General features: G+C 40.4%; 3 protein-coding genes across 6 annotated transcripts; all 3 read right to left on the minus strand.

Annotated features, from left to right (window-relative positions):
* Window positions 1–369: 369 nt before the first annotated feature.
* Window positions 370–3,532, minus strand: eif4ea (eukaryotic translation initiation factor 4ea). Its single transcript, XM_088377866.1, has 7 exons — window positions 3,402–3,532; window positions 2,567–2,673; window positions 2,408–2,503; window positions 2,257–2,320; window positions 1,681–1,794; window positions 1,084–1,223; window positions 370–1,010 (listed from the first exon to the last, which is right to left on the minus strand). The coding sequence occupies exons 1-7, from the start codon at window positions 3,417–3,419 to the stop codon at window positions 896–898; spliced, it is 654 nt and encodes a 217-aa protein (XP_088233992.1). The 5' UTR covers window positions 3,420–3,532; the 3' UTR covers window positions 370–895.
* Window positions 3,533–4,490: 958 nt separating this feature from the next.
* On the minus strand, window positions 4,491–9,685 carry LOC148404291 (alcohol dehydrogenase class-3). Of its 2 annotated transcripts, none has more exons than XM_088377826.1 (9): window positions 9,533–9,685; window positions 8,515–8,616; window positions 8,301–8,442; window positions 8,129–8,216; window positions 6,418–6,637; window positions 5,833–6,093; window positions 5,626–5,761; window positions 4,785–4,923; window positions 4,491–4,699 (listed from the first exon to the last, which is right to left on the minus strand). In XM_088377826.1, the coding sequence occupies exons 1-9, from the start codon at window positions 9,548–9,550 to the stop codon at window positions 4,675–4,677; spliced, it is 1,131 nt and encodes a 376-aa protein (XP_088233952.1). In that variant the 5' UTR covers window positions 9,551–9,685; the 3' UTR covers window positions 4,491–4,674. The 2 variants fall into 2 exon arrangements, with proteins under 2 accessions (XP_088233952.1, XP_088233943.1); XM_088377817.1 differs by having other exon boundaries at window positions 9,491–9,593.
* A 752-nt stretch (window positions 9,686–10,437) lies between these two features.
* Window positions 10,438–13,586, minus strand: gar1 (GAR1 homolog, ribonucleoprotein). 3 transcript variants are annotated; one of them, XM_088377852.1, is made up of 8 exons: window positions 13,463–13,546; window positions 13,338–13,395; window positions 13,056–13,252; window positions 12,476–12,630; window positions 12,333–12,392; window positions 12,144–12,255; window positions 11,140–11,289; window positions 10,438–11,061 (listed from the first exon to the last, which is right to left on the minus strand). In XM_088377852.1, the coding sequence occupies exons 3-8, from the start codon at window positions 13,237–13,239 to the stop codon at window positions 11,051–11,053; spliced, it is 672 nt and encodes a 223-aa protein (XP_088233978.1). In that variant the 5' UTR covers window positions 13,240–13,252; window positions 13,338–13,395; window positions 13,463–13,546; the 3' UTR covers window positions 10,438–11,050. The 3 variants fall into 3 exon arrangements, with proteins under 3 accessions (XP_088233978.1, XP_088233962.1, XP_088233970.1); XM_088377836.1 differs by lacking the exon at window positions 13,338–13,395 and having other exon boundaries at window positions 13,463–13,586; XM_088377844.1 differs by lacking the exon at window positions 13,463–13,546 and having other exon boundaries at window positions 13,338–13,460.
* Between the last annotated feature and the right edge of the window lie 2,603 nt (window positions 13,587–16,189).

Below are 16,189 nucleotides of genomic sequence, written 5' to 3' on the forward strand. Positions count from 1 at the left end.
ATTTGCCTTTAGCCACAGACACTTCTAATTAATCAGCAGGTAAATAAAGTAGTTCCGTGAACTCATTTACATGCTAGGTTGATTAGTTGGGTTAATACCTAGGCTATATAAATACTGCAATGTTTATTCAGATCCCCATTCCCCATTTGAGACATGTTTTGAGAATTAAAATGTCCAAGCAGGGCTAAACTGACCCCGGAAGACTATTGCCCCTGCTGATAAAGTTAACCGGAGGATTCAAATAACACATATACAGGACACAATATAATGCAATGAGAATACTGTGCTCTCTTGGACATTTGGTCACTATGATAAGTGGTAGGAGTCTGCTGACTCTACTTAATAGCTTGTCGAAAGAACACGCCACTCTTTCACTTGCATCTCTGGTGTGCACGTTTACTTTTCGGGGGCACGGTTAGCAGCACTACAACTCACAACTGAAACAGAAATCAAATGAGATTACCTTGAACCAATCACAAAGGCTGAACATCTGAAAAAGGTCAACCAACATTATTTTGGCTTCCTCAATGCTGGCTTTCAATTAACTCAACAGATTCAAAGTAACAAAGTGCATTAACAACTATCTTTTTGTCAGAAACATAAATACTGTATTCCACAAAATGACGCATGCGCGTTATCTTACAAAATAGGTATCACTTTTTTTTTTATTACTATTCACACTGTACAAGTGGCTTGGCGAGAAGGCTTTCCTGGAACAAAAATATACTCTTGAAACACAATCATCATACACTTTGTAGTGGAGGGGTGCAGCCAATCACTAGGCGCATGTATAGAAACTTAAATAAACAAACAAGACGCAATCAAGTGTCCCCATTTCTTGTTAATGTTCATGTCGAAAAAGGTGACCCAGAAAAGAAACAGAATGTGGATGTCATCAGGCAACAAACTTGTTTTTGGTGGTGGAGCCGCTCTTCGTGGCCGTGTCAGCATGCGACTGGTAGCCAATCACCACTTTGGAAGGGACTCCGAGCCTTTCTTTGAAGACACGCCTAATAAAACAAAAACACTTAGCAGACACAAAACGCCACAGACAAAAAGAACACACTGCAGCTCCCTGCTCACCCAATGTGTGTGATGGCCTCCTTGTTTTCATAGTCCGTGGTCCAGATGGCGATCTTGTCCCCTTTGGTTCGTACGTTGATGACTGCGCCACACACATCGTCGCTGTGGTCGTCAAACGCTTCCCCGACCAGACACAAGAGCTGCGATGCAAAGACATCCTCTCACGTGAGGATCAACCAGGTGGGAAAAACATTATGGGTACTTAACTTTATGTACACTTTGTGTAGCTCATTGAATATTTAAAGTTTAACATCAAATCCCCCCAGTTTATTTTAATATGCGATGCACACCATGTTGGGAACGGATGTGACGTCAAGTCGTTGACTGGGCCGCAGCTTGCACCCACCACTAGCTATCGAGTGTTACGCCAGATCTCTTGCCTATGGCTGTCAATTCCTACTTTTTTCCAATTGCGAGGTAAGCCGCCGTAGGGGGACAATCTTTAGTTAAACAATGTCCAAACGGTTACTTGATTATGAAAGTACAAGGCGATTATTTGATGGTCAGTTTGTTGTCGATTAATTTTTACATTTCGAATAATGATACTATAATTTCTATAATCATTCAGAACCCACTTAGTACAGAAGGAAAACTTACCGTCTCCAACCAGAAGCGATCGAGGTCAGCCTTGCGCTGCTGTTTGGAGAGCGTGATGAGCCAGCGGCCGCCTCGCCTATTGCGTTCATCCTCCCACATGGGTTCAATGCCGTCCTGTGGACAAAGAAATGCCCATGGGACTGCTGCAGCCAAGTGGACACTCGGGAGTCCAATACAGCGACATACAAAGCAAACCAGCAGGACCAATGTCAGGGATTCTACAAGTATCTAATTAAACCTACTCTAATGGCATTGTTAATGTAACTTAAAACATACTTAATCATTATGTCCTACCACATATACACACACATACGCACACACATGCATGCATGCATATACTGCATGGCCTTCAGTTGATTATAAATTGTAATCATAATTAGTCACTGTTACGTTGCAATTTATCACACATTTTATCTGTTCTCAATGTACAATATTTTTCTCGAAGTTTATGTCTGACAGAGTCAAAATGGCTGCTTTTTGAGGTCCACAAACAAAAGTTATCAAAATACCAATCTCAAGCACAACACCTTGTCACTTTATGTCATAGTAGTGAGCCAGGAGGGAGTGTGTGCCTACCTTAAAGAGTGAATAGTCACAGCCGGACATCAAGTTACTGGACAGCTGAATGTGGTTATACAAGCTGGCACAGAACAAAGGACACACCTTGCATTCATAAATAAATCCTCAACTTTAATATTGCTATCCATATTGTTCTAACATTACTTACGCCCAGAAGTCCTCCACGGTGTCAAATTTGGAGATGAGTCGAAGGTTGGCTTGCCAAGTTTTGCTCTTGTCATTCTTGAAAAACCAAAGAGCCCACCTGCACATGCACAATAGTTGTTTGGACTAGCACAGTAGCGGCAAACTGAACGCTGAGTCTTACCTGTTCTGTAAAGGATGCTTGATGTACGATTCTGGACTTTCAACCAGATTTTGAACCGCCGTCTCACTGTTTTCCTTCTCAAGTTTTGGAGCGATGGATGATAACGCCTAATCACAAAAAGGAATACACAATTTTAATTAACAGGTATCCTTTAAAAGTTAAGCAAAAAACAGGGCTAGGCAATAAGGCCTTAAAAATAAAATCACATTTAATAGACAACAAACCTATTTTAATTGTTCTACCCCTTCGCTCATAAAAAAAAATATTGAAATTGGAAATGGGAATTTTACAGCCGTGGATCACTAAAACACGATTAATAGTATTTCTCATACAACTAATTAAACAGTAAAAAGGCTTGAGTAAGTACTATTTAGCTTGCTGTAAAATTGTCAAGAAAAGTAGACTTTCCGCAGCGTGACTTCTTTGATCCTTTTTCTTTCATCCATCCATCCATCCATACAAAAGAGAAGCAAGGTTGGGGGGGGGAAGAAAACATTAACTTTTTGATGAGGCTCTATTATTTACACTTAAAATGACTTGTTCTAAAGCTTTTTATCAAAGATAACGGAAATATATAAAGTAAATGAGTACAGCTAAGTTCGTAGCAGTTCCCTGGAGAGAGGCTGCTGCTAGCCCTGCTATGCTAACAGTATCCTAGTAAGCGAGTGGATCGTAACACACAACTGACATTTTACTCCTCTCACTGACACATATGCGCCCTGGTTTGTTTTGCATCTATATGTCCATGAAACGTCTTTGACTGGCATACACAAAACAAAAGGTGCGAGTGAGTTTGAGGGAACTGTTATCTGCCAGTGTTTAGCCGAGCACTCACCATACAGGCGGTCGCCATCTTGTAGAACGTTTCTTAGCTTTTCTTTCTCTGCCAAATTCGGACTGCACCGAGCATGTACTTTATAAACATTCTGTGACGTAGTCGGAAGTTGACCAGTGGGTGGGGTCAGGGCATTTTTGGTGCATTAATTTAGCCTTTAGTTTCACTTAAAATTGGCTAATTACGTTGATGTCTTCAATTAATCCGATTAAACAATTAAATTTCATACAAAAATACATTTATTTGTATTTTTGTGTTTTCATTAATCAATTACACAAATACTTAAATATATGTCAACGTTATTGGCCATATTTTAAATCACCTTTGTTTTTTAGAACCTCATCCACAATTGAACTATCCCCAAATGTTCATGTAATGTTATTAATTTCACCATTCAAGCTACAATGTAGTTAATTTGGTTTATTTTATTCTAAACAAAGTTGAATTTAAGAGTAAATGTACATTTAGTTTACAGTTAATTTCTTTCGTTTTCATACTTTATTACATTATTTTACAATTGTAAAGGATAATTATTAAGTATATAATTATCAAAATAAATAGATAGAAAAAAATTGCAAACAAACGGGGGGGGGGGGGGGGGGGGGGACTGCAGAAAAATCCTACAATCGGCCCACAAGTATTTGGGCACAAATTTTTAGTATTTGAAATGAAACTGTGTAGAATCTCATTTAGGAATTATACGCACTGTATGTAGAGTAATATAACACAAAAACTAAAGTACACGCACACAAAAAAGTACACGCACACAAAAAAACCTCAAAAAACAACATACAACACATACAAAAAATGAAAAAAAATACAAAAACAGTTTCTCTTATTACTCCCATATTTTGAATGATTAAAACATTTCCAACTTTAAACGTGTCATTATTTCAAAATTACAATAGGCAGAAATGTCATTCTCTAATTACGTTTTATTACTGTAGTTCTGTTTGTGTGCAACTTGTGCATTATAGTTTGCCTAGACTGCTATATTGTATTATTTGGTTAATAATTTAGGACTAAAGCTTGCAGCTAGAAAAAACTAAACATTACATATGATTCAACCAAAAATAACTAATATAGATATCTGATAGGAATTGTGCTTATTTTATTTCCACAATATTCGTGACATGTGCAGAAAACACATATTTGAATGCTTTTTTAATAGAAATCGTTGCAACCATTGTGAAATTTTTGTGACTTTGACGATGAAAATGACATGGCATTAAGTGCTCCAGGTGGGAGCTGCATGACTGGTGGTCAAGGCACCTTAGAAAGTCAGGACTGTGCGGATGCTGCACAAGAAAAAGAGAAAATGTGACAGTGTTAGGGACGAATTCTAATCAATCAAATAAAGGACTATGGCATTAATGAGTGTACCTCTTTCCAGAGTGCATGAGGTCAAATCCCTCATTAACCTTGTCGAATGGCAGCGTGTGGGTGACAAACTCATCCACCTTCAGCTTCTTGTTCATGTACTGTTCCACTAGTTTGGGGACACTTTCCACGCTCTTCCAGCCTGCGTGAAACAATGTTAAAAGAGGTGTGACTTTTTAATTGCTCACATACAAACAGCAAGGTCAATAGAGCATCTGTTCACCCACCAAGGGTTAAACTGAACAGCCAAGTAATTGTTGTAGGCTGTCAATTTTTGGAAATGTGTCTGAACAAACTCATGTGAATTTTGACAGCTAATTATGTTACAATGGGTCATATTTAAATAGTTCTGCCCCCAAACAGTTTCTTCTCCCATGAGGTGAAGCTTGGCCATGTTCAAGTTACAGTCAGAATACACAAACACTGTCATGTCAAAGGCAAACACTAAGCAGAGTTGTGGTGCTGTAAGTGGCACACTCTTGAAAGGTTGGCAAAGTTGTCACCTTGGGCTATAAGGCTTGTTTGTATTTGGCACTATATGCGCCACATGCACATTTCCGATACACAACAGGACAAATGCACACAGTAATTCGGTGCATTGGTGATGAAGTGCTGCCTCCACCGGTAAAACTTCAAACAATATTTTCACAGTACTTTTGGCGTCTGGCCTTCTTCTTCACAATCGGGGCTAGTAGTAGCTGCTCACTTTGTTGCTACCCCCTAACTCTGAACGAGATTTCTTATTTGAATTCCAAACTTTGAAACAAAGGCAGATGTGGTAACTTATTCACTGTGGTGACCCTTTAAGTGCCACAATACCATATATCCCTAAAGAATTCATCACCTCCAAAAGCTGTGCCCCGCCACACGCGCCCGGTCACCAGCTGGAAAGGCCTTGTGGAGATCTCCTGTCCAGCTCCTGCGACGCCGGCAATGATGCTCTCACCCCAGCCTTTGTGGCAGGCCTCCAGAGCAGCTCGCTAGAACATTCAACTGGTTAGTTTCTTCTTTTTGTACTACATTTGACTGGCACAACAATGCGAAATCTCACCATGATCTGCACATTGCCGATGCACTCAAACGAGTAGTCCACGCCGCCGTCGGTCATCTCCACCAGTACCTCGTTGATGGGCTTGCTGTGGTCTTTGGGGTTGACAAACTCAGTGGCGCCGAACTCCCTGGCTTTGTCAAACTTGGTCGGGTTGATGTCGACACCGATGATGCGAGTGGCTCCAGCCACCTTGCAACCCATGATGGCGGCCAGGCCGACGGCTCCCAGGCCAAAGACGGCGCATGTGGAATTGGGTTCCACCTTAATAGAAGGAAACCCACCAGCTGTATTTCAGGCACTTCTACTAAGCCTTGAACAGTATGTGTTTTTTTTTTTTTGTTTTTTTTTAAATAGAAGACTTTCCTTTTTCCAAACAATCCTCTCATTTTGTTTCGTATAAAGAACATTTTCACCACACCCTTTAGATTTTGATGAGCATCAGGAGAGAAGGGAGGCATCTATTTGGGCAGTGGCAAAAATTCAAGTGGACTAATTGAAGCATGACATCTATTAAAATGGGGTACCTATTTGATGATATTTGGCCAATACATACACTGTAGGAGGTGATCTTTTAGGCAAACCTACCTTGGCGGTGTTCAGCGCAGCACCGTATCCAGTGGAGATGCCGCACCCAAGGAGGCACACCCTGTCAAGGGGAGCCTTTTCATTGATTTTGGCCAGGGAGATGTCCGCCACCACGGTGTACTCGGAGAAGGTGCTGGTCCCCATGAAGTGGAACAACTTCTTGCCCTTGCAAGTGAAGCGGCTAGTCCCGTCGGGCATCAGGCCCTGACCTTGAGTCACTCTGAAGGAAGGGAGCATAATGTTAATACCGTAATTTCCGGTGTATAAGCCGCAACTTGTTTCCAAAATTTTGAACCCTGCGGCTTATAGTCAGGTGCGGCTTATATAATATTTTTTTCGTGATGACTTGATCACTTTTACTCTTAACACTATTATATACAGTAAAAGCTACAAAACAAACTGACAAATAACTAGTTTTCAAATCAGACGAGTAAAAACTGGTCAAATATTTAAAAAAAAAGATATTATTAAAAGTGAAGACAATTTGCAATACTAGTAATGACACACGAATTTGATGCATAATTTGTCTTCGCGGGCCACATAGAATGATGTGGTGGGCCGTATCTGGCCCCTGGGCCTTGAGTTTGACACCTGTGCTCTAAACCCTTTCTCTTACTCTGCTATGTGACTCAGAGATTACACAAAGCAGTGGCGCTGTTTGGACCATCTGCATTGTATTAAAACCCAATCAATCAGCATTTAAATTCAATTCTTCTGACATTTTGCTCACCAAAAACAAGTTGTAATGAATGTGAACTTTTAATGCATTTTATTCAGAAGGTTACTTTGAACCCTGAGGCTTAAATGGCGGCGCGGCTGGATTTTTACGGCCTCTGGCCTCCAGGGGGCGCTCTAGCAGGAAGCAAGAGCGAGACAGGCGAAGAAGAGATAATGCGCCGAAGAAGACGTGCTAGTTTGTGTTTACAACATTTCGCGCATCACGCAGAACGCGATCAAGACGGACATGTTATTCAAACTTCAAAAAGGCTTTCTGTGTACTGTTTTTCTTTGTAAAAAACTCCTGTGCACGTGCGGTTTATAGTCCGGTGCGACTTATGTAAGAAAAAAACTAAAATATACCCAAATTTTAGCTGGTGCGGTTTATACACAGGTGCGTTTATACACCGGAAATTACGGTATGTTTCGCTTACTAGTACTTGTTTTTGTTTGTGCACTTGTCTTTGTTTGTCTGTAATTTTATCCATATTTACATTTTGCACACGTTTCTTTTATTCTTGCACTCTCGTACGCTGCTGTGACAAGAAAATTTCCCCACTGTGGGATAAATAAAGTTCTATCTAATCTAATCTAATCATCCTAATTTGGATAAATTGATGTCAATACAAAGTCAAGTAATTTAAGTCTCTTTCTGTAAACTGATGCCAAAATAAACAAGACGAACAAAAAAAAATATTCAGGATATTTACAAACTAACAGTAAATACCAAATGACCTCATAAAATTAAAGTTTAAAAAATGCATTTAAATAAAAAGGGATTGAAAACTTCAATGAATTTCAAATACAATGCATTTAAAGGAAGAATGATACAAATATACACTTTTATATTAAGTTCAAAGATGTCTAACCAATGGCGCATTACTGCCACCAATAGATGTTGCGCTTTAACTTGTTTCATCCCTAACATAGAGTGCATAAAATAAACATGTATTTAAAACTCCCGGAAGTGAATATTCTATTAAGACAATTGTACCTAATTTTCTGGCAGAGATTGGTCTTGGGATTTTTGCAGAACTTGCATTCCCCACACTGAGGCACATACAACGGGATGACAGTATCACCTTGACACAACATGAATCATTAATCTCTCAGACAACATAAATACAAACACTTTGAAAATATAAAACATCTCTGGGACTTCTTACCGGGCTTAAACTTGGTAACACCTTCGCCAACACTCTCCACGGTGCCAGCGCCCTCATGGCCAAGGATGATGGGGAAGATCCCCTCAGGGTCACTGCCGCTTAGAGTGTATGCGTCAGTGTGGCACACTCCGGTGGCAAAGATCTGAAAAACAATTGACAATGTTAATAGGAAGTTTGAGTTGATTGTACACCACCTAGACCAGCCTTGATTTACCTTAATCCGGACCTCATGGGCCTTGGGTGGCGCCACCTCCACCTCTTCAATGGTCAGAGGCTTTCCCGACTCCCAGGCTACAGCAGCCTTGCACTTGATGACCTAGAAAGGCAATCACAGAGTGCGGCCATTTGGTTTTGAATGGGACATTTAGTTTCTAATACAGAATAAGGGTGAAGTCAATGAGGCATTACTTAAATCTTACATATAACGTTTATAAATTATTCCGTAATATTTACTCATTCAGTTGTGGTTTATATAATAATAATAATAAAGATGGCAGATTTGTAAAAACCGTTTGGCCACACCCATTACCTTGTTTGGTAGTCTCGCCCCAGACGGATGTGATTAATAGATAAAAATACGTAATAAAAAATGGAGAAAACTGAATAGAGTAAAAAAAATAGCCTCCAAAGATCTCTGCAGCACTTGGAGGGATAGATTACACTTTTCTACAATCTTGGAGACTCCAAGTACACAATAAAATGAATATAAAAGCAAAAAAAGGGGATTTTCCATGATACGTCTTCTCATCAAAAAGTGTAGGTAGGTGTGAACTTTAGACTAGCAGATTGTGGCTTGGCCACTCATTTACCTTAAAACAGCGCTTCGTTGTTAGTTCAATCCAAGTACACAATAAAATGAATACAAAATCAAAAAAAGTGGATTTTCCATTTTACGTCTCCTTTAAGAATTATCAGCTAATGATGTGGAGTAGGTGAGAACTTTCGGCTAGCAGACTGTGGCTTGGTCCCGCATTTACCTTAAAAAAAAAAACGCTTCGTTGTTAGTTCGATGCATAAATGATATCCTTGTTTGTTCACTTATCCAGCCAACGACAGCTCTGCAATTTTTCTTCTCTCGAAGCTCATGTAATTTAGCGGAGCGAAGCACTTGCGCTGATTTAAAGTAGCGATTATCGCACTCCCAAAAACCACCAGTTAGGGAAAGAGCTTTGAAAGGTAAATGAAGTTACCATCGATTGAGTGATATTTCTAAGTTTGAAGCGTACACAAACCTTGCCAGATGTCGCCATGCTACTCCACTGTCTCAAACGTCGAATACAGTGAACTTGCGTACGCAGCCATGTGAGGATAGGTTGACCAATCAGATAAAACAATAGAGGTTGACCAATCAAACACAAGGATAGAGATGACGTACATCAGGAAAAGCTCCGAACTGCGAAATTAATATTTAAAAAAATGTCACCGGGTCGCGATTTCACCTTGGTGTTTGACGTTTTGGAAAAATTATTTGCGTAGTTCACACCAACAGTTGTATCTTAGGCTAGGTTCACACCGCAGGTAAATGCCACCACCTCCATTCCATTTCTGTCTTCCCCGCATGTCACTAGTATCATGATTGTTTTGAGTCTGAACGGTTCAATTTCTATTTTGTTATTCAAGTAATCACTAACAAACCTTGAATAAACGTTTATTGCGCCTTATATTGTTACTGCCTTGATTTTTTTTCAAGGTTGCCTATTTTATCCCTTACACTATCTAAAATGTTTTTATAGTTTTACTAATATTGTTTGCAGTTCATGGTTCAATTACATAATTAAATTCTTTTTTTATAAAATGCCAAAGGTTGATGTCTATTTTTTCTTTGATCTTTTATATCTAAACTTGAGGTAAACAGAGAAAAGGACTTTGCTCATGATAACTCCTGTTACTCCATGGTCTTGAGTAATTCAGGGTAGAGATTAAAGACCATAAAACTGCTGCACCCTAATAACCAGTCATAAATCATCAGCCTGTGTGGGAAAGCAGCAAAATCACTGTAAGACACTATTTTACAGAATTTTGTTTTTTTTAATCAAGACATGATTTTCTGCAATCGTAAGAATTCAACCAATTTTGAACTCTAACACCCCCCCCCCCCACACAAACACACATTTGTCCATATATCACTAATGACAAATTGTGAATGTATCTGTTCAGGTGTATTTGACTACTGAGGTGTATCACAAGCATAGATTTGAGCCCTTTAAATATCAAAGGTTGAGATAATCAATATTTCTGTTAGCTGCCGTCAGTATTTCAGACAAGCCCTCATCCATCCAATTTGTTGGGGCCAGCCAAACATCATCAGGAATGAACTACTTGACACACATCCCTAACATATAGCCAATTAAACAAAAAATAAAACATGTTTGTATACCTTCCGGTATCACTGATTACAATGATATGGTCCCATATTCTTTTTATTTCCCCAATCACCACACTGTATGTGTCTGTTGTATTTATTTGAATAATTTTCTTTACTTGGCCACGTGTCAGCTTGTGCTGTGTGTGACGTGGAAATGTCATTCTCAGTGAGACTTAGCTGTCGGCAACAAGGGAGCAACTAGCCCCACGCGGGCTTGAAATACTAACAGCGGCTCACTGACAGACAGACAATGTCCACCTTTGTTAACTATAAAAAGGACCCATCACTTTTACAAAAAAATAAAATAAAGAAAACAAATCCACTCAGGAGATAATGTCCAACTTTGTGACCCTCACAGAGGACTAAGTTGTGGACCCACAGCAGATCATCTCCCACCTGCAAATAAAACAAAAAGAGGTTCAACGCTGACATGACGACACAAGAAATCAAATGCCATTCAGAATGCAGTCCTACCCCTGAATCCACGTCCTCCGCCACCTCTGCCTCTGAAGCCACCACCTCCACGTCCGAATCCTCCACCTCCACGTCCGAATCCTCCACCTCTACCACCGCCTCCAAAACCTCCACCTCTGCCACCACCTCCCCTTCCACCCCGGAATCCACCTGAAACAGGAGCAATTTTGAACAATTGTGGAGAACAAAAATTAAAGCAACTACCAGATTGTAGTTTTATTTGTACAGTATAAAGGCATCCCAAACTTCATCATGCAAAATTGGGCACTGAACATAAAGTGCAACCATGCCACCTTGGAGTCTTAGCACAGCTCAGTCTCTGGCTCGCAGAAGGCATGGCTTACTGATATGCTTTTGGCAGTCTGTCAATTTTGAGAACTATTTTTTAAAAAACTCACATAGACGTTAACATAAAATAAATCTGCATGCTTCATTTCCTGAAGAAAAAAAAACCTTGTTCATGCACCGCCTCAAAAACAGAAAAAAACTGATGGTGCATTTTTTTCATATAAAGAAAACTATTTAAGTTCGACAAATATGAAGACCAACTATGGATGTTGCACTCTGCTCAAGCCCTCATGTCCCAGGAATTCGGAACCAAAATATCTTGGAAGTCACACAGTTAGTTTTCTAAAAACCGAATGTGCATGTCCATCTGTTTTTTCTTTGAACGCGTATTAAGACTTTCATCAAACATGAGGACGAACGGTCCGGCTTTGTTGACACTCGTAACGAGCCTCTTCTTGAAGTACGCCGCTAAACCAGACTTGATTACGGTCTTGTCTTTGCCGCATGCAAAGCTGTGTAATATTTCTGAGTTGCTAAACATAGTATTGCAGAAGGGCTCCCCTATGCCCTCATTGTAGGTGTACGAGTAGTGTTGATCCCTGTGCGCAGGAACCACAGCACCTCAGCTTGCAATGCACACCAACGAACAACAATTAACACTCACAGCACACTCAATATCAAACCAGGATCAAATCAAATGTAAGAAATTTCTTTACCTCCACGACCGCCTCCCCGTCCACCTCTACCTCCCCTTGGCGGACCCTTTTCGCCAGGCGGCCTTGGTAGGAACCTTTGCAGTGGAAGGAGTTTCATCGGGTCTATATAAAACTGAACACAAGCATTGGTCATTTAGATTACAGTTTGATGCTAATGTATTTGCATGGAAACTGGATGAGAATTATTACCTTCTGCAATTTCTTAAACGAAGATGCCTTCATGTTTTCAGAAAGTTTGACGGAAAAATACTGAACAGGTGAGTTAAGGGACAACCAAGAAACAAAATTGTTCTTATAAAACAAATAAAACAGATGTTGCGTGAATAGGATACAAAGTCACGTAGCTGTCCAAATATCTCGTCCACCTTTCCAATCTGCTCCTTGTTTTCCAGGTACACTGGTGCATTAAAGTAAGGAACCTTGTTTTCCTCAGTCGTGCATTTGCACACGATGTCGTCCTCGCAGGGATGCACAAACTCTCCTAAACCTATGGCACAACAGTTAATGTTACAGGTTGAACAAATTATTTAGGCACAATAATGACTTTGTATTAGCAATGTTAATATTTTATTCTGACATCCTGACTAACATAGGTACAATTTTTTATCCATCAAAAACATCTAACTGTAGCCTTGTTGGTGTGAATAAATACTAGGGAAATGCATGTAAAACTGCAAAAGGATGAAAAAAATCAAACAAAAAAAAGAACAAAACTTTCAAGTACTAAGCTCGCAGATATTAAATAAAGTTGTAACGGTGATCACAATTTCAAACTAATGGTTACTGCATGTTAAAGCGGTTAATAGAGAGGTATTAACCCGAATATCGGGATATGAAAACATCTGCCCTATTTCTAATCATCATATGGCTCTAACATCGGTTTTCAATTGCTATCATGCGCGAAGCTCTCACCAACAACGTATTCTGGAGGTCCATAGTCTTGCTGTCTGAAACCACCACGACCACCGAAGCCTCCTCTGCCGCCGAAGCCGCCTCTGCCGCGGTTATTAAATCCTCCACCTCCTCCTCCCCTGTTAAACCCTCCGCCTCCTCCTCCCCGGTTAAAACCTCCACCTCTTCCACCTCTGAATGACATTTTTAAAAAATATCTGAAAGACACAAAAAATAGACAAACATCAGAAGTCTGGGTCTGGCGAACACAAAGCGTGCTAATAACTAGCTGCTAGCGCCTACCGTGTAAATAAATCCTAAGCAAATGAAGAAACTTCTACAACTCGTCGCGACGCCAACACTTTAAACATAACATTAAAACGGTAAAAGGTGTATAAAGCATCAAAATTGCGTTCCGCTCGCGTTACCTGCAACTTTAACGGCGTCCAGAACTTCCCAGTTTCTCGTGCGACAACACGTGTGGATACATACTGACGTAAAGCTGTTTGTGGTCAGACTGCCGTGACTAGAGGACGCAAAGTGTCGCAAATACGGGTCGGAGACGGTGATATTGCCACTGCAATGAAATTGTATGGCGCTTGCTAAATATTAAGGGATGATGTAATATAATAATCCATAGTAAAGTTTTGCATGGTATGACAAGGTTAGAAGATACGTTGTCTCCTTGCAATACCATAGTTATGTACAATTAATGGCAAGTCATTGGAACATTTTTATTACTTTTATTACATACTGTATTTTTGTTTCATTCATTTTCCTCGGTATCCATTTTAAGATTAGTAAACTTACTAATACGCGCCTTGTCCTCACTAGTAAGACAATTCAACGCATTAGTGGCCTGTGGAATGGCAGTCTAGTAACATTTTCTACCCACCATAGATTTTGGCTTCCTAGTATGTAGTTAACTTTACAAAATACTGTAAACGAGTAACTGTGTGGACCTTAAAGTATGTATTTCGTTAGTTACCCCACTAATTCTACGACATAATAATAGCGATATAGTGGTCAAAGTTTCTTACAAGTACCACAAGAGGACATCTTGGTACTTACTCGTAATTGCCTCCTCGTGGTACTTCCTCATCAGATCCAGGAAGCGACTATAGTGGCGCTAGTAGTGGAAGAAATACATTACTAGTAAGACAAAATCATTTTATTAGTGTGCCCTAATCATTCCACTAGTCTGCTTCGTCATCTACGGGCAGTTTTGAGTGCGTAATCGGCCCACCATGCATGGTTTTGGGATGTGGAAGGAAACAGGAGAAAACGCAGGCACGGGGAGGACATGCAAACTCCACACAGAGAGGGCCATAGGTCAAATCGAATCCACGATATCTGAACTGCATGGCAGACGTGTTAACCAGTGCATATTATTGTACGTTTACATAGGTTGCTTTAAAATTTCATTCGTATTTCCTAAATATAAAATAGATTCAATTGTCTTTTATTTTTTTGCATGCACACACTTGAGTAACTTTTCTCAATGATGACATCCGGATGGCGCTGCACTTTTCCGCTTTTGACGTTCTAGTAAATGGCCACTAGGTGACAGTATTTTGTCATGTAAAAAGATATGCATGCGTTCCTGTCCATACATTGCCTATCAGCATAAAAAAAATAGCTTTTCTAGCCATGCATCATCCTGTTCATCCTAGAGACAACATGACAAATTCTTGCCACATGCGAAATCTTTCATTAAAATGACATCATTCAAATGCTCATCTCAAGTTACTCTGTAGTCTGTCCAAACGCTTATTTTTGAGCAGGGGTTTGAGCAGAGGGAGCAGGTGCAAGCGGACACGCTGTAGCCGATTTATGAAGGCAGGTTTGTGTCTCACTCATCTTTGGCGAAGAAGATGGGGGGAACCAACTTGTCTCAAAGACACAAACCTCCGGAAGGGTCACGTTGTGGTGTAAAATGATACCATCAAGGAGGAGGTTCAGACAGCTCTCATCTCTTTGCTCATCTGGGAATATTTGAGAGTGGAAAGTCGGGTGAAGAGTAGAGAAGAAGTACCATCACTGCAACTACTGCAACTGATTCTACAATCACAACTGGGACCATGACTAATAGCTACAACTAATACTACTATGACAGCTAATACTATGATCACTACTACTACTGCCATACTACTGTACTATATAAACTGATGTGACTCATTAGCAATTTGCTAATAAAATGGCCATTCAGTCCTTTGCCTGCGACCTGGGCACCCTTCCGTGATGTCACTTTCCTTATTCATAATATAATCCTCCACCCATCTTCGTTATTTTAATAGCATCTTCTGTCCATTCGAGAGAAACCCAGTTTGATTAAAATGGTGGAGTGCTTTTATAAGAGTATTACACCATAGGATGGTTGCCAAAGTGCTTTAGAAAGCCTCAGATTCACTAGATGCAACATTAGAACGCCAAACGGTTTAAGTTTAAAAAAGCTTATTTTGACCAAGATCCTGCTCTGCATTGTAGCCAAGGGTAGAATCAAATCCAAGTTGGTTATTGCGGTGTCATACAAAATATGTGGTGGCCGTCAGCGACATCCTAAACCTGAGGACACGTTCTCTCTGGCGGTTGTAATAGTAGTAATGGTTGTTGTCATGGTGGTAGGATACAATTTAGCAAGTAATTTTCTCAAGAACTATTGGGCTGGAGCAGAGTATTTGACATGTCATGAAAGCATATGTAGTTCCTTTATTGGCGTCTCTTGTGTGCCTGTTACAATTTCCATTTTCTGCAAAATTCATAATGCTATTGTTTTCTAATTTCCATCCATCCATCCATCCATCCATCCATCCATCCATCCATCCATCCATCCATCCATCCATCCATCCATCCATCCATCCATCCATCCATCCATCCATCCATCCATCCATCCATCCATCCATCCATCCATCCATCCATCCATCCATCCATCCATCCATCCATCCATCCATCCATCCATCCATCCATCATCTGTAATGCTTGTCCCCACGGGGGAGCTGGAGCCTATCCCAGCCGTCATCGGGCAGTAGGTGGGGGACACCCTGAACTGGTTGCAAGCCGATCCCAGGGCACACAGAGACGAACAACCATCCGCACTTGCACTCACACCTAGGGGAAATTCGGAGTGCTTAATTGGCCTACCAAGCATGTTTTTT

Source organism: Syngnathus floridae, chromosome 1, assembly GCF_059516105.1.
Source record: "Syngnathus floridae isolate MCC-2025c chromosome 1, RoL_Sflo_1.0, whole genome shotgun sequence".
NCBI classification, from domain to species: Eukaryota; Metazoa; Chordata; class Actinopteri; order Syngnathiformes; family Syngnathidae; genus Syngnathus; species Syngnathus floridae.

Coding starts and splice junctions, on each gene's coding strand:
- eif4ea (XM_088377866.1), bottom strand. Junction 2,504..2,566: donor AAGCATCCTTTACAGAACAG/GTAAGACTCAGC, acceptor GTGCATGTGCAG/GTGGGCTCTTTGGTTTTTCA. Junction 1,011..1,083: donor GAGGCCATCACACACATTGG/GTGAGCAGGGAG, acceptor TTGTTTTATTAG/GCGTGTCTTCAAAGAAAGGC.
- gar1 (XM_088377836.1), bottom strand. CDS start 13,239: ATGTCATTCAGAGGTGGAAGAGGTGGAGGTTTTAACCGGGGAGGAGGA. Junction 12,256..12,332: donor CGTTTAAGAAATTGCAGAAG/GTAATAATTCTC, acceptor GCTTGTGTTCAG/TTTTATATAGACCCGATGAA. Junction 11,290..12,143: donor ACGGGGAGGCGGTCGTGGAG/GTAAAGAAATTT, acceptor CTCCTGTTTCAG/GTGGATTCCGGGGTGGAAGG.
- LOC148404291 (XM_088377817.1), bottom strand. CDS start 9,550: ATGGCGACATCTGGCAAGGTTTGTGTACGCTTCAAACTTAGAAATATC. Junction 5,762..5,832: donor TCGGCAATGTGCAGATCATG/GTGAGATTTCGC, acceptor TGAATGTTCTAG/CGAGCTGCTCTGGAGGCCTG. Junction 4,924..5,625: donor GCGGGGCACAGCTTTTGGAG/GTGATGAATTCT, acceptor TGTTTCACGCAG/GCTGGAAGAGCGTGGAAAGT.